Here is a 22,971-nt window from a genome sequence, read left to right as displayed (position 1 = left end):
ATAAAAACTAACATAATTACACATATATGTCTTTAAAACATAGTATTGTAGTATCTATAAAGTTAAACCTCTAAAAATATCTTGGCACATTAAAATGAGAGAAATAACAAAGAGACTTTCTTTACCAAGTTTGAAGCAAGGAAATAAAACCAAGACATATGTTCCTCCATGAGGAAGATAAGAGAAGCAAGTCCATTCTCACTTCTCCTACAGAAAACATTAGCTTAAGACAGGAAAGAGCAGAATAGATGCCATAAAGACTGAATGCTACCTGCAGAGAAATACTGAGCTTTATCTTATGGAGAAAGTAGTAAGGAATCACTTAACTTCTTCAGATAAATAACTTCAGGTGTTCAGACCTTGATGAATCATATCCCCAGGTTGAAAAACTACTTACAGATTTGAGGTCAGAGTCTTTGCTATCTCTGAGGAATAATTAAGGAAAACAGAAGTGCCAGATGAAGGCAAAATTCCCCAATTTAAAAAAATAAATGATATAAAAGATGGATTGTGAAAATTATTCAACTTAATATCAATACATGGAAATGTAACAGAACAAAGAACAGAATTCGCAAGTAAAATCATGGCAAAATAGTCTTAATTCTTTTTCCTATGAGACTGTTAGGTTAGTTGTTCTTAGACTGGAAAAGCAACTGAAAGTTTGATACCTTTGAAAATGAGATGATGAAAGCATTCTACAGGTCAATAGTGTTAGATCTATAGAGGACTGAACAGCTGTATCCAAATTGTATTGATAATGGATTAATGCTAACAGAGGAAAACTGGGAGAGTTTTACACTTAAAAAAAAAAAAAAAAGACTAAAGAAAAGAAAAATATAACTGCCATCACATGTCTAAAACACAATCATATAAAAGAGTAGACATCTATAAATTTACTTCCCCATGTATTAGATATAAGACTAAATGGCAGATGTAATAGGAGCAGTTGCCAGTTTAGTAAATAAATAAGTTAGAAGAGGGCTACTCAAGAAAGGGGTAAAATGTCTTTTGAAAAAAAAAAGAAACTCATTAGAATAAGTAGATCTTATTATATGGGCATCACTTGGATAGAATGCTAGACACACACATAATATACTTTGGGGCAGGGTGGGGGGAATGCTATGATTCTAAATATTCTGTAAGTATAATTTTACCCAATGGCAGCTCTCTACTCAGACTTGGGGCAGGGGCAAGGGCAGGGCTCTTCTGATTATTTGGTGAAATGACTATAGAAAAAGCAACACATAATTGGTCCTCACAGTTGAAGAGAGATTATTTTAATTTCAACCTCATTAATGTTGGCGTCCTTATATAATATGAAGACTTTTCATAAAGCACTCATGTTAGTCATTCAGCTCGATAATATTTTAAATTTCCTACTCTGGGTACCAAAATCATCACTATAGCCTCCTTGCCAAGCTGTAGTGTATATATATTAAGTCAGTAACTTTCAATGTGTGGTCTAGAATCTCCAAGACCCTTTCAGGAGGTCCATGAACCAAAATTATTTTTGTAATAACAGTCAAATGTTATTTGCCTCCTTCATCCTCATCCTCCCCTGAGTATAAACTGAGTGGAGTTTTCAGAGGCTACATAATGTGTGATATACAAATAGACTGCATGCAGAAGCACATATGGGAATCTAGTTGTCTTATATTAAGCTAGACATTGAAAAGACTTGAAAAAATGCCATACAATCCCATTCTTCATACTTTATATTCTATTTTAGAAAAGTTATTTTTCATAAAAATGTTACTTAATGTAACAGATTTAGTGTTATTGGCATTAATGTAATAGATTTAGCTATTTACACTAGTGTAATAGACTTAGTATTATTTTTAATGACTTTTTACTTAATAAATACAATATTTAATAACATATTAAAAACTGCTTCAATTTTTAACATAATATTCAGTTCAGCTCAGTTCAGTCCCTCAGTCGTGTCTAACCCTAGTAGAACATTATGATAAGCTACATAAAGAAAACTCTGAGATCCTCCATAATGTTAAAGAATGTAGTTTGGGAGCCACTTTATTAAGCCATGCTAATTATTCTATATTAAAATTTCAAAGGATGCTGGAATCATTTATAAGCAAATGAGTATTTCAAAAAATAGTCTTTTCTCAGAAGACATTCTAATCAAATAAGTCCTAATTTTTAAGATCAGGTACATATCTGAAAGAGGATTGGGTTCAGAAATTAACTTTCATGGGTTAAATAATACCATCTGCATAGAGTCAATAATGGTAATAGTGAATGTAAAATTAGAAAAGCTATAAAGAATGAACCTCAGCTGCACAACTGCAAACTATGATAATATCAATATAACTCAAAATTCACTTTTCCTAAGAACTTGTTACACATAACTCATCAATATTTACATCAATATTAATAACTGCAAATAGCATTTAATCCTGAAATAATACCAAGAGATATGTATACTCCATTTCCAATATTCTCAAGTAATTTTCTATTAATTTCTTTTCTATTTTACCAAAGATTTTAAAATCAGAACTCACTACAAAAACTGAATTCAAGACTTTTAGAATAGTGAGACTTATAAAAGCAATAGAGAAAAAAAAGCAGTAAAAATAATAATTCTCTGAAGTAAGAACTACCCTTTAAGCATCATTTAATTAACTACTTGAAACATCTATATATAACAAGGCATAGATAAAATTTATTTACTGATCTGTAATGTATCCACTCTAATAAAACTTTGCATATGTGGAAATATATAATCCTCATTAATGTGGAAGGCAAGAATTTAACATTTGAGAACGTACAGTCTGTGGAACATTATGCAGGGTAGGTTCTTCGTATGAGAACCTACAGTCTGTGGAACATTATGCAGGGTAGGTGCTTCCTATGGAGTATCTCACAAATCTTTACAGCGACTTTGTGAAACAAAGGTTCACAAGAGTGTAGTAACCTGCCCATAGTCAACAACAGGCAAGTGCGCAGACAGAACTTCCTTCAGAGCCTTGTAAGTAAGTGTCCTTCTCTTCAAAGAATCCAGTGACAGACCAGAGAGGAACAGCAGGCCTGTGCTGGTGATTAAAAAAAAAGTCCCAGAATATCTACCAGTGTCTTGCTTTGTGACTTTAGGAAACAAACTGGGACGCGGGTTTTGGGGGGTTTTTTGTTTGTTTGTTATCTTTATACAAGGTACACCATCCTCCTTGCAGAACTATGAAGAAACTGGTTATATCAAAGGAGACAGCTTGATCTAACTCTATATATAACAGGCATTCAAAACAGTGGAGTTTTGCTGTTATTAAAACTACTACTTTTCTGGGGAAAAGTTTCTGTTGAAAGTTCACTGACTATGTGATCCTGTTAGGACTAAACCTATTGCTACAATTCTGGTTACAGAAAATCAGCAGCCAAGAAGATGTCTGTACCAATCACGGATGAGTCCTGATTAAGAAAGTAATCTAAAATGTTTATATCTTATCTTCTTCTGGGTAGTTAAAATGTACTGACTTTAGTAAGTATTTTTAGAAGTAAGTAAGTCTCAAGAGTATAAAGACTAAAGAGTCTAGCCCAAACAAATTCTTAGGCTTAATCATAGTAACTACAGCCTTAACAGAGAAATTACCGGGAGTCAGAGTTTAAACTTAAAGATGCAAAGCAGGAAAGGAAAAGAAGATGGTACTCAGAAATCTAAGTTGGCTGTTTTGCTAGTTCAACACTCACAGAAACACAGAATTACTTTAAATGCAATTCCCCACAAAAATTTTAAAACTCATCTTTAACAAGTTCTCAAGATTTCATCTTTTCTCTTATTTCAGCCAATTCCATATTTGGAATTCTCTATAAGGAACAGATATTGTTTCTGAAGAACCTATAAATTAGAGTAAATGCCAAAGATCCTAACCATACTTAAACTGCTTGATGTTTCAAAGCATCAAACCTAAGGAAATGTACAGAACTATTTCTTGGCAAAGAAAGCACACACTGGAGTTAGGGATGTCTGAGTTTAAACTCTGGACTCACTATTTATCCTGCAACCTCGGACAAATTTCCCAGCACCTCTATAAAACACGTATCTCCAGTGAGCAATAATCCATGAGGCCACCAAAACATTTCCTTCAAGTACCAGCAAAACATGGGTACCAAAAAATGAGAAAAACTTTTTTTTTAAAAAAGAATTTGATGTTTGAAAAAGACATCAGTTCAGCCACAATGGTAAAAATAAAATAAAATTTTATTAGACTTTCTTATATTTGCTGTAGCATGCTTTTAAGTTTTTTAAAAAATCTATGGGAGGGGAGAAGAAGTGCCTCAGCATTTAACATTTTCAGTGCTTAAGGTCTCTAACAGTTTTTAATCCAGCATATCAATAACCTCAGATATGTAGATGACACCACCCTTATGGCAGAAAGTGAAGAACAACTAAAGAGCCTCTTGATGAAAGTGAAAGGGGAGAGTGAAAAAGTTGGCTTAAAGCTCAACATTCAGAAAACTAAGATCGCGGCATCTGGTCCCATCATTTCATAGCAAATAGATGGGGAAATAGTGGCTGATTTTATTTTTTTGGGCTCCAAAATCACTGCAGATGGTGATTGCAACAATGAAATTAAAAGACGCTTACTTCTTGGAAGGAAAGTTATGATCAACCTAGACAGCATATTAAAAAGCAGAGACATTACTTTGCCAACAAAGGCCCGTCTAGTCAAGGCTATAGTTTTTCCAGTTGTCACATATGGATGTGAGAGTTGGACTGTAAAGAAAGCTGAGCACCGAGGAATTGATGCTTTTGCACTGTGGTGTTGGAGAAGACTCTTGAGAGTCCCTTGGACTGCAAGGAGATCCAACCAGTCCATCCTAAAGGAAATCAGTCCTGGGTGTTCATTGGAAGGACTGATGTGGAAGCTGAAACTCCAATATTTTGGCCATGAATCATGTGAAAAGCTGATTCATTTAAAAAGACTCTGATGTTGGGAAAGACTGAAGGCAGGAGGAGAAGGGGACAACAGAGGATGAGATGGTTGGATGGCATCACCGACTCAATGGACATGAGTTTGGGTAAACCTCAGGAGTTGGTGATGGACAGGGAGGCCTGGCGTACTGCGGTTCATGAGGTCGCAAAGAGTAGGACACGACTGAGCGACTGTACTGAACTGAACTGAATCCAGTATTGCCTACCTCAAAGCATTATTGTTAGGGATTAAATGAAGCGATGCACAAAAAAGACTTAACATAATGCCTTACTTAATACAGTAGGCACTCAAAAGTAGCTATTTATTACTATTGCTATTAGAATTATTTCTCTCCACATGTTTCAGACTAGAACCTCTTTTGCACCATGTCTGTGGTGAATGTCATCATATGCATACACTTTTTCTCATATTTGTAACACTAGTTAACAACATAAAGGTCTTTGGGAAAAAGATTTAAATAGCCAGTCCTTACAAACAGCTTTATCATCAGTCATTAGGTCAATAAACTAAATTTGAAAATGGGAAATCATATGGTGAGGACCAAAAATACCTTCAGTATTACTCATAGTTTTTGTATACTTAAGATTATATGCAAAAACAGGTTTCTATGATTCTGCTAAATTTCTGGAGCAACACAAAACATGGTTATTTAAACATCACTATTGTATAGACTCAACTAAGAAAATGTAAATTAACTCAAATAGAAATTAACTAAAAAATGGAATTTATTCTATCACATAAACTGATTACTCTTTTAAATTAGACTCTTCTAAAGCTTAAGCAGGAATTTAAAAGTAAATAGATAATACATAAGATATACAGCACACCCAAAAGTGGAAAAAGCAATGAAGAATAACTGTATTGAAACATTCTTCTATTATTCTTCAAAATTATAGTGAAAATTTGCTATCAAAACAATGTAATCATAAAGAAAGGGCTCTAGTAAATATGACTATACTGTAAAACAAACAAAAAACTATCACAATGATTGTTTATTTTTATTCACTTATTAAAAAACCAAAACACTGAAGGATGAACCATTTAAAACTCTTATTACTCAAGCCACTAGCAGTACATGAGATATTCACTTACATGTTAAACTGTCCATAAAATCCTGGTTGAAAATCATTAAACAAGATCATGCAGGGTGTATCTACAGGTTTTAGAGTGGCCTACAATATACCTGAACAAGGTGTATAAGGCTTTCCCTTATTTGGCCCTTACCTCCCTGCTCATCCTTGTCTCTGACCACACTCACTTTGCATATCTTGCATCTTCACTGTAGAGACTACAGCCCTCAAAACACACCTTGCTTTTTCTCACATTTAAAATATGTTCCTTACCTTTATGATCCACTTGAAGAAGTTAAATCTAGTTGTATTTTAAGGTTTGGCTCATGCTTACCCTCCTCTGTGAATACTTTTCCTACCATTCTAACTCCCCTATAAAATTTATGACTAACTCTTTTATGCCCCATTTTTCTTTGTATATAGTATCATCATACCTAGGTATCTGGGTGCACTTACTTATTGGCATGCCTCCTCTGACTAAACAACAAATTCCCTAACAGCAAGGTTCCTGTCTTATTCATCCTTTTATGTTCAGTAAGGAGCACTGTACCTAGTGCTACAACATATGATGACTGGATGAAAGCATGAATTCACTCTGACCCTGCAGTTAGGTACATTATGAAAATGATCTTGAGAACAAGAAAATGTTCTTCCAACAACCAGTTTCAGTTATATACTTAAGAATTGTGGTGAAAAACTAAGAAATGCAAACTTCACTCTAGATACTCTAAAATAAAAAGAATAGCTTTATGGCTCACTCAGACAAAATTTCCATTAGTTTGATGTTTGTAAGTTTCAGTTTACAATAATCACAGCAAAACTGCTATGTATTCAATTACAACAAGCAAATAGTAAAATTTTCTTTATAAATCACAATTTTTAAAACAATACTACCTTTCAGAACGTCAGAGAGAACCACTTATGAGTGTGGACCATATCTGATAAACTAAGTGTAAAACATTAAAGGTAAGCGAGACTGATGAAAGAATTAACAGCATGTTAACTTACTTTGAAACTACAGTTAATGAGTATAATACCTAACTACCATGGGTTTAGTCCTCCAATACCTATTTCTCCTATTCCCTAAATTTCTCTTCCCCTTCTGGAAAAAAAAAATACTACTGAGATTTTTTTCTACATTTCTGATACTCTGTGTGATTTTAAAATCCTTAATTTCAATAACAACAACAAAAATAATCACAGCTACCATGCAGTGATTATTTACCAAATGCTACTTATCATTTCACCTATGGTATCCCATTTAAGACTTATACCAACTCCATAATCAATGTATTCTTTTTACCCTGAGACAGTCCAACTAGAAAACAGGCTCCAGGAGATTCAACTACTTAAAGTCTCACCACCAATAAGCGGGAAAGGAAGGACTTCTGATTTCAAAGCCTCTGCCCTTTCTATTAATACAACAATATGCCACCTCTCTTCATCTTCATCAAATATATTACTCATCCAGTATTAAAACTGGGTTGACATTATTTGACATTTATATCAGAAAATGAATATAATGCCATGACTGAAAGTAACTGAAACCCTTCAAGATAAACTTTTCATGTGACAGTAAGAGTAATTCACCATTTTTTGAGTAACATCACCAAACGGTGGCATAGAAAGGAATTAAAATAATGTTTCCTTTGTATGATATAAAAAACTTACAAATACAGAATTCTTTATTGAACAAGTAATATAAAATAGTCCAATTATTTCCAGATCAGTTTGTTTTTGAAAGTTTATTCTTTCAATCATAGAAACTAGCCAAAAATATTTTTTAAATCAGTAAGTCATTCAACAGACAGATAAAATTCCTGTTTTGAAACTTATTTTCATCAGCTATTACTAGATTAACCAAGCAATTTATCATTCAAACCTATATACTTTTTGAAGAAGGTACACTTCTAATTATTACAATGTAACAACAGGTTTAACCAGAACTGTCCCAGTAACCAGGACATGTGGACACCCTCACTATTTCCCTATTCATTACACTCACAGTCCTCCTACAACACAGTGGAGAAATATGCATGCCTATCATGTAAAACCATCTGGCTACATATTTGATCACTGCAGCACAATATTAAAGAAGTAATTTCTTTGCTAGACACCCATATTTTAAAAGACTATTCCATTAAGATAAAACTGCAATAACTTCAACTGTACCTCATCCTGAAGTTCATCACCACTTTTAACAGAAGCAAGCATATCATATAAAGTACAGCAAAGATCTTCTATTCTTGTTGCTTCAGCCATTTCGTTTAAAGTTGCATTTAAGTACTTCTCAACTTCACACCACAAAAACGAGTCGTTTGTTTTTTCTGCAGGCTTGCGGTTCAGGGTGGAATGCTCCTGAAGGTGGTCGGTCAGAAACTTCTTATAATCCAAGCTTATAGTTTTCTGGGATTCACCATTTATTGGCAGTTCATCAAAGTGGTCCAAATCATGCATGTCAAATGAAAATGCTAAATTTTTACCAAATAAAACTCGATCACCATATTCATCGCTTGTCATCTGGACAAGAGCAGTAAGACTGTCTTTACAAAAATAAGAAGTAATTCGATTAGTAGCATCACAAGCTGCAGTGGCAGATGATGATGGGAAGGGACCAAACATCTGTTTGATAGCCTTTGTCTCCTGGTGACCAACACAGTCCTTCAAGTGAAATGTCTTGAAGAGAAACGCGGCTGCACTTTCAATGGCTTCTTTCCCATTATCTGTTCCAACTATTCAGACAAAAGAAATAGTATTAGCTTAAATGGATCATGGTTCAAGCTTCCATTTTCCAAAAAAAAAACTACTACAAATATTCCTCTGAGCAAATTCAACAGTGAAAATATACTGATATTTAGATATAGTGAGACACATGAAGATAACCAATTCAGGATCAGGAAAATCCCTTTAAGGCCATTCCCAAATTCCCAAAGAATGGCATTAGGTAAATAACCCATTATCAGTATTAAACATAAGATAGAAACTACCTATAATAATCCCTTACCTTTTTCTAAAAACAATTTGAGGCATTAGGTAAGATTTATTTTAAAACCAAATGTTAAAAACTGATTTGATGAGCTAGTTAAATAGGTAAGATGCAAAAAAAAAAATCTGAATTACAGACTTCTGGAGCTAGAAGGAAGCCTTACAAATCCATAACCTTCTTTCCATGTACCGTACATCTGAGATGGCAAGAGCAGATTTATAGTTTTCACTCAAAAATATTTATTACTACATAAATCAACTACACTTCAATAAAAAATAGCTTTGAAAATATTTAATATTATCAAGGATGTACATGAAAAGAATCTTTTAAAATAAACTCAGCCACACTATAAAATTTTTTTTAAAATTCTGCTATTGAGAAGAGGCCAAAAGTAAATTCTTATGAAAGTAAGAGGAAGTTAAAAAGAGGAGCCCCTAATTTCTTTAAGGCATTAGTATCTCATATCTGATTCTCTCAAAAGGAAGAAGAGTCTATAATTATGTCATAGAATTCAAAGAAAATTCTTAGAGTAAAAAAGATATTCAATCTGAGAAAGCCTGAAAAGTCAGTAAGACTTCCTAAAGTAATATTTGTAATGTTAGTAATAATACAATTAACACCATCATCTTCTTGAAACTATAGCTCCAATTACATCATTAATCACAAATCTTGAGCAGCTTATGATAAAGTTCAATGCCTACATACGTGCTAAGTTGCTTCAGTTGCGTAGGACTCGTTGTGACTCTATGTACTGTAGTCCACCAGGCTTCTCTGTTCACTGGATTCTCTAGGCAAGAACACTGGAGTGGGTTGCCATGCCCTCCTCCAGGCAATCTTCCCAACCCAGGGATCCAAACCAGGTCTCTATGTCTCCTGCACTGGCAGGCGGGTTCTTTACCACTAGCGCCACCTGGGAAGCCCCATAAAACTCAGTAATTCAACCCAAACTCCTATACTTTATTTTCAAGTCATGCCTGATGTTGACCCATTCTGTTTTACCAGCTTTACTCGTTACTATACATTTCCTACTCTAACCAACAAGAATTTCTTAACATCCACAACTCAGGTCCTGCTCTTGTTGTTCAGTCGCTAAGTCGTGTCCAACTCTTTCCAATCCCATGGAGTGAAGCATGCTAGGCTGCCCAGTCCTTCACTCTCTCCCAGAGTTTGCTCAAACTCATGTCTGTTGAGTCACTGATGCCATCCTACCATCTCATGCTCTGTCGCCCCCTTCTCCTCCTGCCTTCCTCCTGCTGGCTAAGCCCAGCATCAGTGAGAAATGATTCTGAGTCAGCTCTTTGAATCAGGGGGCCAAAGTACTATAGCTTCAGCTTCAGCATCAGTCCTTCCAATGAATATTTCAGGGTTTATTTCCTTTAGGATTCGCTGGTTTGACCTCCTTGCTGTCCAAGGGACTCTCAAGAGTCTTCTCCAGCACTCACCATTCTTTACGGTCCAACCCTCACATGTGTACATGACTACTGGAAAACCCACAGCTTTAACCATACAGATCTTTGTCAGCAAAGTGATGTCTCTGCTTCTTCAGACAATGACTGAAGCCATGAAATTAAAAGATGCTTATTCTTTGGAAGAAAATCTATGGCAAATCTATACAGTGTATTTAAAAAGCAGAGACATCACTTTGCCGACAAAGGTTCATATAATAAAAACTATGGTTTTTCCACTAGTCATACATGCATGTGAAAGCTGGACCATAAAGAAGGCTGAGTAATTGATGCTTTTAAATTGTGGTGCTGAAGAAGACTGTTGAGAGTCCCTTTGACTGTAAGGAGATCAAACCAGTCAATTCTAAAGGAAGCAACCCTGAAAATTCATTGGAAGAACTGATGCTGAAGCTCCAATACCTTGGCCATGCGAAGAGTGGACATATTGGAAAAGACCCTGATGCTGGGAAAGACTGAGGCAGGAGGAGAAGGGGCCAACAGAGGATGAGATGATTGGATGGCATCACCGACTCAATGGACATGAGTTTGGGTAAACTCGGAGAGACAGGACAGGGAAGCCTGGCGTACTGCTGTCCATGAAATTGCAGAGTCATACACCACTTAGCAACTGAACAACTAGGTTTGTCATAGTTCTTCTGAGGAGCACGCATCTTTTAATTTTGTGGCTGAAGTTACCATCCGCAGTGATTTTGGAGCCCAAGAAAATAAAATCTGTCACTCTTTCTACTTTTTCCCTATCTATTTGCCATGAAGTGATAGGACCAAAGGCTATGATGTTAGTATTTTGAATGCTGAGTTTTAAGCCAGCTTTTGCACTCTCCTCTTCCACCCTCATCAAGAGACTCTTTAGTTACTCTTGGTGTTCTGCCTTATTTTTTTTTTTTAAGATTTGAAGTCCTCAAAAAAGACTATTTTTTTATTATTTATTTGGCTATGCTGGGTCTTCGCTGCAGCACATGGGATCTTTAATTGCTGCATTCGAACTCTTAGTTGTGGCATGTGGGATCTAGTTCCCTGACCAGGGATTTTAACCTTGGTAATGGCAGGCCCTGTTCTACTCTAGGCCTATTTCCATGCCTTTATTAAATCTTCCCTAAGGCCTCTAATTTCTCAAATCCTACCCACGTTTCATAGTCCAGCTGAAATGCCTCTCTTCAAGGCAAGTAAAATGCTGTGTGCATTGTTTTATTGCCTGTTACCTAGCCAAAATAAGTGCCTCAATAGACTTAAACCGTTGAATTTTGGGGACTTTCCTGATGGCCCAGTGGCTAAGACTCAACTCCCAATGGCTAAGACGCCCGGGTTAGATCCCTAGTCAGGGAACTAGATCCCACATGCCACAACTAAGAAATTGTATGTAGCAATTAAAGATCCCACATGACGAAACTAAGACCTAGTGCAGCAAATAAATGCATACTAAAAAAATAAATAAATAAAAGACTACAAATGTTAAAAAAAAATAAATAAAAAGAAACTGCTGAATTATCCAAACCCAGGCCTTAGAGACACCAGACTGCTGTTTTTACACTATACCACCTGCTTTGATTGTATCTGATATTTACACATGTGTGTAGGAGACTAACAGTTTATGCAAGTGAAGTTAAGCACACAATATAACTCCATTATTTAATTCTTCAAGTACAAAGTCTATAAAATCTTCCATGATTATAAAGAATTCATAAAACACCATCTGACATATTCTTTTAGTACTTAGAAAAATACCTAACAAATATCTTCTAGAGGTTAAATAATGCTTTTAAGTTAATTAATTAAATAGCATTTGTGTACATTTTAGTTATGCAGTCTATATAAGAGGTTTGGAGAACTTAGGTTTTGGATAATTTATAGATTGTGATAATTCTATAGATAATTCAACAGGACTGGGACTAAGGAAGTCTGACCAAAAATGGAATTCACATTTGCAAACTCATTCTGTACCTAACATTATAATGTGCTCTTTGGTAAAGATATTATTTTGCATCTTGGCATTTTCCTTACACAACTTACTGAGAACTTTTAATTATCTCAATTCTTCTTAACAAAATTATCTCTATTTTATAGATACTACAAGAGACTTTAGATTAAATTTGGGAGAGATCAAATAGCTATTTAGTTAATGAGCAAGATTCAAAGAAGTCTTCTAACTCCTAAATAAACTTTTTTCTACTACATTACACTTCTAGAAAGTATATTTATCTCTTAGTTATTTGGTTTTTTTTTTTTTTTTCAGTCACTTTTGTGACCCCATGGACTGCAGCCAGCCAGGCTCCTCTGTCCATGGGATTTTCTAGGCAAGAATACTGGAGTGGATTGCCATTTCCCTGTCGCCTGCACTGGCAGTCAGATTCTTTACCACTGGGCTTACTAGGGAAGCCCAGATTTATCTCTAATTCTCATTTGAAGTTGCTCAGTCGTGTCTGACTCCTTACTACCCCATGGACAGTAGCCCACCAGGCTCCTCTTTCCATGGGATTTTCCAGGCAAGAATACTGAAGTGGGTTGCCATTTCCTTCTCCAGGGGATCTTCCCAACCCAGGGACAGAACCCAGGTCTCCCACATTGCAGGAAGATGCTTATTCTCATTTAATAAACAAATAATCACCACCCTAGGAAATAAATGCGAGAACAGTCAATTTATTACCAAAAGTGGAATTAACTTAAATGCCTATTATTAGGTCATTGGTTAAATTACATTACAGCCATGTATTACATATATTAAACATAACGTGTGCCGTATCTGACTCTTTGCGACATGGAGTAGCCCGCCAGGCTCGTCTGTCTATGGGATTTTCCAGGCAAGAATACGGGAGTGTGTGGCCATGCCCTCCTCCAGGGGATCGAGAGCCTAGCGGCCTTGTCTCTCCAGTCTCTTATATCTCCTGTATTGGCCTTTACCACCAGCGCTACCTGCAAAGCCCAAACATAGTGCAGTGCTCCATGTATCTTGCTATAAAATAATCTCCACAATATAGTAAGTGAGGGGGAGAAAAAGTAGGTTATCAGTTCACTTTTGAAGAAAAAACTAATTGCAGATTCATTAGGAACACCTACAAAGATTTAAAAACAATTTTCTCAAGGTTTCAAATTTTTAATTTGAGCCCTTTTGTACATGTATAAAATTTTTTAAGTAACATACAGATACTTTTAAACTTAGTTCACAATGGTGCTTCACACACGTTATTAATAATATCCTTGCCTAATTACAAATTCTTCTGGATAACCTGCCGTGTGTTGCGCTTTGCGACCCTATGGACTGTAGCCCGCCAGGCTCTTCTGTCCATGGGGGTTCTCCAGGAAAGAATACTGGAGTGGGTTGCCATGCCCTCCTCCAGGGGATCTTCCCAACTCAGGGATCGAGCCCAGGTCTCCCGCATTGCAGGAGGATCCTTTACCGTCTGAGCCTCCAGGGAAGCCCTTACTCTACCGCATCTCTAAGGCAGACCGCTAAGAACGAACACGGTTCTACAGCACAAAGGGGTTTCTCAAAATTGGAACTGCACCGTGCTATTCGAGAGTCTGGGAGCTGCAATTTCTAAGAGTATTTGAAAACAGCATTCTTAGCACTACTGGCTCTCCAAGACACAGACGATCACATTTTGAAACTAAGGAACTTCCCCGCGGCACTGAGGCATAATGAAGACGTGGATCAAGCCGTGTTCAGGTGACTGCACATGCGTGTCTTCCAGCCTGGGGCGGAGACGTGCGTCACTGCGCCCAGTCCGCATGTGATGACGTATCACCACAGGGACACTGGCTGTCAGCGAACCCCGGATAAGAAGGCGGCTCAGGATTGGAGCGGAGAACTGTGTGCCCAGCAACAAGGCTGCCACACCAACTTGCTAGTAGAGGCCGCCGCCCCCCACCAACCCCCAGCGATCTTTTAGTGACAGATAAATGAAGGGTGTCTCTGTAAAACAGAGCAAAGATCTGAAGAGAATGAACGCAGTCAGGTGTCTGACCTCTCAAAGGTCTGGCAGGTCCCCGCTCCTCTCAATAAAATGCAATTAGAAGGGAAACCTACAGTAACGGAAACGCTTTTCTGCTTTCTCTAGGAGCCACCTGAACTAGCACACTAGTAATTGGCCACATCAAAAGGCCTGGGAAGGCCTGGGGAAACGCGCATGGTACAATTCCAGAGTAGAAATTTGTAATAAGTAGCTGTCTCATTTTCTTACACACTATATCCAAAGATGGAACTTTGTTAGATTAACCGTGAGGATCTTGTTCACAAATAACCTTTTTTTCCCCCCATTTCCCTTTATATTTTAAGTCCAATTTATAACATATAATCTTTAAATGATTATTAGGCTGAAACTCTTCGGTCAGTTACACCTCTGACTGTGCTAATCTTTCAGAGGAATAGGCATTTTAGGAAACTTAGTTTTGTTCTCAAGATAAAGTCTCTGGAAAGAATAAAATACACCCTCAATAATCAATTGACTAAAGTTTGAATGAAACTTAAGATCTCCAAACCTTTACGGAAACTAGTTACCTATCACTTTAACATTTAATTTTCTATACACAAAACACTAGGATTGTTAACTCAGAAAACTGGCTCTATGCACCTAGCACTTTAATTGCAATACATTTAAAGAAATACACTTAAAAGGTCACTAGGATATTTTTAATTAATAATAAATACTTTCCCTGCCTGCCTGAGTTATACTGAGAGAAAATGAGATGTGAAATGCAAAAGTGTAAAGATATAATAAGTAACTGATGACTGTAAACATTATAGAACAAATTTTTAAATTAGAATTTAGTGATTACTACATTCTTAAATCATCCTCAACATGTAATTTACTTATATATTTTCCTTTTGAGTGCAAAATACTAAGAGTTAAAAGGCTGAAATTTACAGCTTCTTTAACTGCCTACCTAAATAATTAAAAAGGATGAGTAGGAAATTTTAATTGAAAATGAATTAAAAAAATCCATCAACTGTTTACATCGTTAATTGCTAAATATTCATTTTAGAAGTTGTCAACAAATGAGTTCCCTGACCAGTAAAATCTTTAATGTACGGGAGAAAGTATTTTACAAATTTTTTGTTTCACCTTATGGTCAAACTTGAAATGTCCATTTTACCCCTGACACTTGATAAACTGTAAATACCAAAATATTACAACTCTGCATCACAGAGTTAACTTAAGCTCATTTCACTTGTTAAAAATACCAGCAAGGTAGGAAAGAGGCTATAAACATTTTGTATTTGAATAGAGATTAGCTAACTGATAATTATTATTAAATTATAAATGTGGAAAATACTTGTATCAGCAAGTTTCTGAAGACATTACATATAAAAACCACAGAAGTGATTTAACTTAAAAAAAAAATTATCCTCATATCCTCATTTTTTCCCTCTTACATATATATGCCGCCAGTGCTTATTAATGTACTTTTTTCCTAACAAGTATATATATCCACAAGTAATCTGGACTGTCTAAAATTGTCTAATATTATGTAAAATTGTCACATGAACTATACAAGTATTTTCCTTATTTTACAGAGAAACACAGATACAGTAAGGTTAAATACAGTAAGGTTAAATAATATACTAAGACTGTAAGAGCCAGATCATTTTTTTCTTTTTGCATTATACCATCTTTCAAATAATCACCAAATTATCAAACAAATTTATGATATAATAGAGGTAAACAACTACCCATATGGGTCTTAGGGGAATAAGCTGAACAATTTATGTGATCCAAATTTTAAACTGCCAAAGTAATATAATGAGTTTCATTATTTTAGAGAAATTATAACTCTGTGCATGAAGCACTTCATTAAAATCTTGCGTTAAGTGGGTAAAGTATTCAAGAAATGTTCAATGTATTAATTTGAATGAAGTGCTTAAATATTAAGATTGATATAAAAATTACTGCCTTCAGGGTGGGCAAATAATTAAATGAAAGAAAACGAATAGAGAAACATATATGGTACAAAAAAAGGGAGTAGTAACTAACACAAGAGATTAAAAATAGACCAAAACATGTCCCCATGATTTAAAGTCAACTATTTAATTTTACATATATTCATTACAAAATGTGAATACTCATCTTACATGGCAGACTTTTAAGTCAGCATCCAGTCTCTATATGATCATTTCTACTAAAACTTCTGCATCAAATTACAACCTGACTTCTCAAGGAACCAAATGGCTAACATAAAAGTTTTGATATTATATAAAAGCTTTTTATAATAAAACCATATTTTGAACATCACTAAGCAAATAGAAACTCTATCCTTGAACAAATCTTATAGCTCACTGAGAATTAACTGACACTTTTTTTATTTTTTGAATTCCAAGGGAGAAAAATGTTTTAAATATACACTTGAGTGCTGTATCCATTTATCAGGCACCTAGTAATATTATACCTGGTAATACTATATAGAAAATTAATTGCAAACTTAAAAATACCTCTACCAGAGGGCAGTGTAAATTGCCTTATACTTAAGGGAGTCGTAATAATTTGTAAATGAAGAATATACTGATAAGCTTAAACAAATTGTGAAGAGTTGATTCTGTTTCCAACTCTTGCCATTGCTAGAACAGCCATTTAACTTTCAGCTGTTTTGCCATACCGCCAAATAATCTGAACTGCCTGTTTATACATGTGTAAAGTCATCTATGATTTTCATTAAGTTATTCAGCTCTTTCATGTTGCAATTTCTCGTGAAAGAGACATAAATATAACACACCTCTGTCCCTTAGCATTCAAAACACAATCTAACTCCATCCCAAGTTTCCCTCTTTAAGAATTCCTTCCTGATTTACCCTAGGAAGTTCTGGACCTTGTGGCAGCACATCACTGGGCATATACATCTATCCTAACATGTAACCACTCAGAGCACTATTGTTTACCAATGGCTACTGGTACATCTAGGTTACAATAAAAGTGTTCACTGACAACCATTTACCAGGCTTTACTTTAGGCACTTTATAGTACTTCTTTACATCACAACAACTACACAAAGTAAGAATTACTACTATCATCACATTATATATGAGGAAACAGATTTAGGGATATTAAGTAGCTCTCTATGGTTCAGTGGGTAAAGAATGTGCCTGCCAATGCAGGAGACAGAGATGCAGGTTTGATCCCTGGGTCAGGAAGATCCCCTGGAGGAAGATATGGCAACCCATTCCAGTATTTTCGCCTGGAAAATCCCATGAATGGAGGAGCCTGGCAGGCTATATATATAGTCCATGAGGTCGCAAAGAGTAGAACAGGATGGAACGACTAAGCACAACACACACGCACACAATTAGCCGCCTGCTGGTAAATGACAGAACTGAATTTGTACCACATATATTAACTGGTGACTTGAAATTATCTATACTAAAAGAAAATATGAAAACTGAAAACAAAACAAAAAGATGGTACAAAAATGCAGTTGCAAATATCCTAAACAAAATACGAACTTACTAGAGTCATCCATATCTCCAAAAACAAATGATAAGCAAGTAGAGTTTATTCCAGGAATGCAGAGATGATTCAAATTATCAGAAAACCTAGCAAGATAATCTACTCTCAAAAAATTAACAGAGACTCTAATACTAAGCTAGGACAGCCAGAAGTAGAGCAGACATGGTGAGCAAAGGCGACAGGTACAAACAAAAGGACAAACATTGGCAGCCGTAACCCCTAACATCACCAAGCTGAATCTGCAGACGGACGGCGTCAGAGGAAAACAAATAAACCTACTTGCTCCCTGGCACTTTAGTGGCTTTCGATATTTGAGTTGAATACATTCCTAAAACATATATTTATGAACATATAAATGTCATAAAAACATAAATAGGCACGAGAGTGATAAATACCAATTTTTTATTGTATTTATATCAGTTACCAGAGACTGAGCAAGGTACATAAACAGTTCTGACCATGTCAATAAGATTTTATTTTTTTAAAAAAGAAAACCGGAAGGAAAGATAGTCAAGTGTTAAGCTGAATGGTGAATACACAGGTATTTGCTATATACATTTTTATTTTTATCAGCCTGAAACATTTCATGAAAACTGATTAATATGGAAAGCACAATTTTTATGTTTTTGAATATAACAAGATATACAATACCAACACAATTCAAAGAATTATCACAAAATGAACACACCTATATAACTTGGGTAACTACTTCCAGAAAAAGAACATTATGAGCTCCCCAGAAACTTCTCCCACATTCATTCCCAGTCATTACTGTCCTAACTTCTGAAACCTGACATTAGTAATGTCTAGTTTTTAATTTCATATAAACAATCATATGATCTGTTCTTCTGTTTGTCTTCTTTAAGTCAACATTACATTCATAAGATGCGTTTACAAAGTTATACGTAGCCATGGTTTATTATTGTTATAAGGCAATCTATATATCATGATTTATCCATGCCACTACTTAACAGTAAGTTGAGCTATTTCCATCATCAGGCTATTAAAATAATGTAGCCATGAATGCACATGTCTCTGTGCCTATACAGGTGCTTACACTGGATACTTATGTACATATTACTTTGTATCAGGATTTAAATTTCACTTGTCCAACCACAGTGGAGCCTATCAAACAGTTATTCAAAGCAGTCATACCAATGTAAACTCTAACAGAGGTGGATGAAAAGTCTAGCTTCATGTTCTTGAACCTCACCAACAGTTGGTATGTCAGTCTTTTTAATTTTAAGCATTTTGATGGGTATGTAGTGGCATCTCCCTGATTACTATCAAGGTTGGGCATCTTTTCATATTTATTAGCTATTCCATTATCTTCTGCAAAGTGTTCAAGACTCTTGCTCATTTTTATTTACACATAATTATCTGTCCTTTTCTTATTTATTTATAGGACTTCTGATTTATAGGACTTCTTGTAGACACAAGATATCTTTTTGGTCATATGTTGAAGATACAGTCTCCCACTCTATAACCGGCCTTTTTACACTGAAAGAATAAAATGCATCAATTTTAATGTAGTCCAATTTATCAATCATTCCCTTTATGAAAGCTGTTTTTTATTTAAAAAATTATTCTATATCCAAAGATCATGAAGATATTCTTCTATATTATCTTTTAGAAGATTTATTGTTCTGAGCCTCAGTTTCATTTTTGTAAGTTGCTTTGAATTATTTGTATTGGTACATTATATCCCCCTATTGATTTAGGCCATCTTTAATTTCTCTCAATAATATATTAGTTTTTCATGAAGAAGTCCTATCCATCTTTTGTTAAAATTACTTCTGATGATTTTTAGTACTTTTGTAAATGGCATTTTTTACAAATTTGCTTCTTGTAAAGAGAAATAGAACTGATTTTTATACTGACCCTGCTAAATTAATTTTCTAATGAAACAGCTATGTCTACAATGAGTAATTAAATAAATTAAGGTTAAGGGCCAAAAATACTATTTTAAAATAATTTATAGTATTTTCTTCCTCAAGCTAAGTTTTATTATTAAAACATTCTTGAAGGGAGAATAAAATTGTAAAAAAGACATGGGAATATATCAAATGTAAATATGAGAGGTAAGAAAGTACTTTAAAATTACAAAAATTCTTTAAAAGCTGTTACTTGAAAGACACTATCGGCATCACAGGTAGTAAAGACCACAGTCGACTTTTAATTGGATTCTCAATACTTCACTTCCTTATTGAACATCTACTATATCCCTCATACCACATTAGGCGCTGGAGTACGAAGACACTGTGAATCCTGGAATTCCTGTATCATTAAGGCATTCACAGTCCCTCAGTGAAGGGACTGAGGTAAACATCAAACAATGAGAAAGTACTCTTAAAAAGGTATGGGAGAGATGCGATTCTAACGGAGCACCGTCTACTAACATTAAAAAGAAATAACAACATTAGAAGAAGACATGGATGAAGCCTAAGCCATTTCTTCAGAGATGAGAAGCATTTCACCAGAGGAACACAACGGGGAAAGTTATTCTAACACATAATTACAAAGAGAAAAAAACAGTGAGTACTGCTCAGCAAAGTATTATAGTAAATATTACAAACGTTAGGAATAAAGGTTACATGTGACAGAAAGGCAAGAAGATAAATTATTCCAATTCATAAAGGAGCTTTTCTTTTCCCATTCTAAGGAATCTGGTTTAAAGAGTTAATAAAGAAAGAAAGAAAGTGAAGTCGCTCAGTCGCGTCTGATTCTTTGCAACCCCATGGACTGTAGCCTACCAGGCTCCTCTGTCCATGGAATTTTCCAGGCAAGAGGACTGGAGTCAGTTGCCATTTTCTTCTCCAGGGGATCTTCCCGACCTGGGTCTCCCACATTGCAGGCAGACGCTTTACCATCTGAGCCACCAAACTGGGGCTAAAATGAGCTTTGCTTTTTACAAAGATCAGTCTAGTGACAATGAAGAAGTTGAATAAGAAAGGAAGTTTGAGACAATAGGCTACTGCAGTGGTTCAGACACGATATGATAAAAGCCTGAACTAGGGCAATAGCGGATATGTAGAGGGAGTCAATTTGAGAACAGCTGTAAAGTAGACTTGACAGAACCTGACCTCTGACCACAAGGAAAGAATCTAGGATTCCATCATGTTTCCATTTCAAAATTTGGGTCCAAGCCAAGAAGTGCCACAACTCAACCACAGGATTCACTGAACTTTGGACCCTGTTTCTTCACATACAAAATGATGGGACTGGACAAGATGTTCCCTGATGTCCCCTCAAGCTCAAATACCCATTACTCTGACTAGTCAATATACATGGTCTTAAGCACCTCATACCACTATGCTCAACTGAAATAGAAGTAATTTTCTTTTTCTTTATTCTCTTGCTCCACCTTTTTAACACAATTACACAAAAATTACCTGTGTTAAAAGAATGATATAAGAGAAAACACACATTTTTTTCCATAAGACTAATCCTCTTAATGCTGCTAGCTTTAATAAAAATTTCCAGTATCACCAGTATTTTTCATTCAGACTAGATGACTACTAGTCAACTACTAATTTCACTAAAGCTAAGTTTTTTAACTTAAACACACCATTAAAAAGAGCACCTGCCTAAATTCAACCCCAAGATTTCATCTGTCACAAAAGTATTAAACTTTTGAGATATTACATCTCAAAATATTCAATTATTGAAACACATCAGTCAATAGATTAGTCCCTGAGTTTGAATAAGATGTTTTGCTAACAGGCAAAACTCCTAGGATTATATTTAATAGATAATATTAGAATATATTTAAATTTATTATATTTAAAATGGCTTTTAAAACAATAATTTTTGACTTGTCAGAGATATTTGCAGAGAGTAAAGGAAAACTTACTTTTTAAAAATCTTAACTTCCACATCATTTAATAAAGAATTAATTCAGTCACAGTGCTGAATAAGCTTAATATTTTATACTGCCCTTGCTAAGTATTCTGAGATATTTTTATAAATTAAAGAAGAGGAATGACATTTTAGTTTTTGAAAACTATCTGAGTCAGACACCCCAACCCAAAATGATTGTAATACCTTACAAATGAAGACAGTGAAGCCTGGAAGGGTTAAGATCCTATTCAAAGTAATTTAGTTAGATTGAAGACTCTGCATTTTCACCATTATTTTCCAATGAACCCAACTGCTGCAATATTCTTAAAATATAAAGTATGACTGTATGTCAAATGCTATCACAAATCGCATCAGTGTTTTCCCAGGCTTAATAAGCAAACTCAAGTCTTACCAAAATCCTCAAATTTCAAAAGGTTATCTCACTGCAAAAACATATATGACATTCATTTTATATTTTCACAGCATAAAACTATGAGGTCATCAAATTTAACATAATACTATATTGCAAACCAATGAAAATTGAATGATACATCAAAGTCAAAATATCTGAATAATAAATTCAAAGAACTGATGATCATAAATGAAAATTCTTCATGTAGATGAGATAAAATAGAAACACCTTCCAAAATTGGTGAAAGGAAGAAAACTGTCAACCAGCATATGGTGAGGTAAGAATCTAAATTTTCCTTCTACCAAGAAATCACCTGAAAAAAATTTTCATTTATTTGTCAAGTGAACTTTTATTAAGACCCTAAAATATACCAAGCACTATTCTAAGCACAGGGGATGGTGTGTGTTGAACAAGAAGAATAAGATCCTGTTCCGAGCAAAACACAGGCAATGAATAAGCAAAATATCAGATAATAATAAATATTGTGGAGAAAATGTTACCAAGGGTTACAAGATAAAGAATGGGTAATCATTTGAGATTAGAGATCAATGAGAGTCTCATTAAGGGAATAACTTCAAAAGTAACAAGAAAGGATCTACCCACTCTAAGAGCAGGACAGAAGAACATTCTCAGCATAGGGAAGAGTATGTACGAAGAGCCCCAAACAGGCACCAACCTGGGGGCTTTGAGGAAGTGAGAAAGGCGGTGTGTCTGTGAAGCACAGTTAGGAAAAGCAAGGATGACTCCCGATCAGAGAGAAAGATGAAGGCCAGACCACACAGAGCCACAGTTAGCAGTCTCAAGCTTTTGTAGGTAAAAAC

At 35.2% G+C, this 22,971-nt stretch overlaps 1 protein-coding gene across 2 annotated transcripts in view; it reads right to left on the bottom strand.

Moving 5' to 3' along the window:
• Positions 1-22,971, bottom strand: part of ASCC3 (activating signal cointegrator 1 complex subunit 3) — a 331,129-nt gene that overhangs the window by 285,563 nt on the left and 22,595 nt on the right. For both annotated transcript variants that reach the window (XM_061131702.1, XM_061131703.1), the window contains exon 4: positions 8,189-8,748. In XM_061131702.1, the coding sequence (XP_060987685.1) occupies positions 8,189-8,748 (560 nt within the window). The remainder of the gene's footprint in view (positions 1-8,188; positions 8,749-22,971) is intronic.

The sequence above is a fragment of the Dama dama genome, chromosome 28 (assembly GCF_033118175.1).
Source record: "Dama dama isolate Ldn47 chromosome 28, ASM3311817v1, whole genome shotgun sequence".
NCBI classification, from domain to species: Eukaryota; Metazoa; Chordata; class Mammalia; order Artiodactyla; family Cervidae; genus Dama; species Dama dama.
This window is presented reverse-complemented; position numbering and strand designations above follow the sequence as displayed.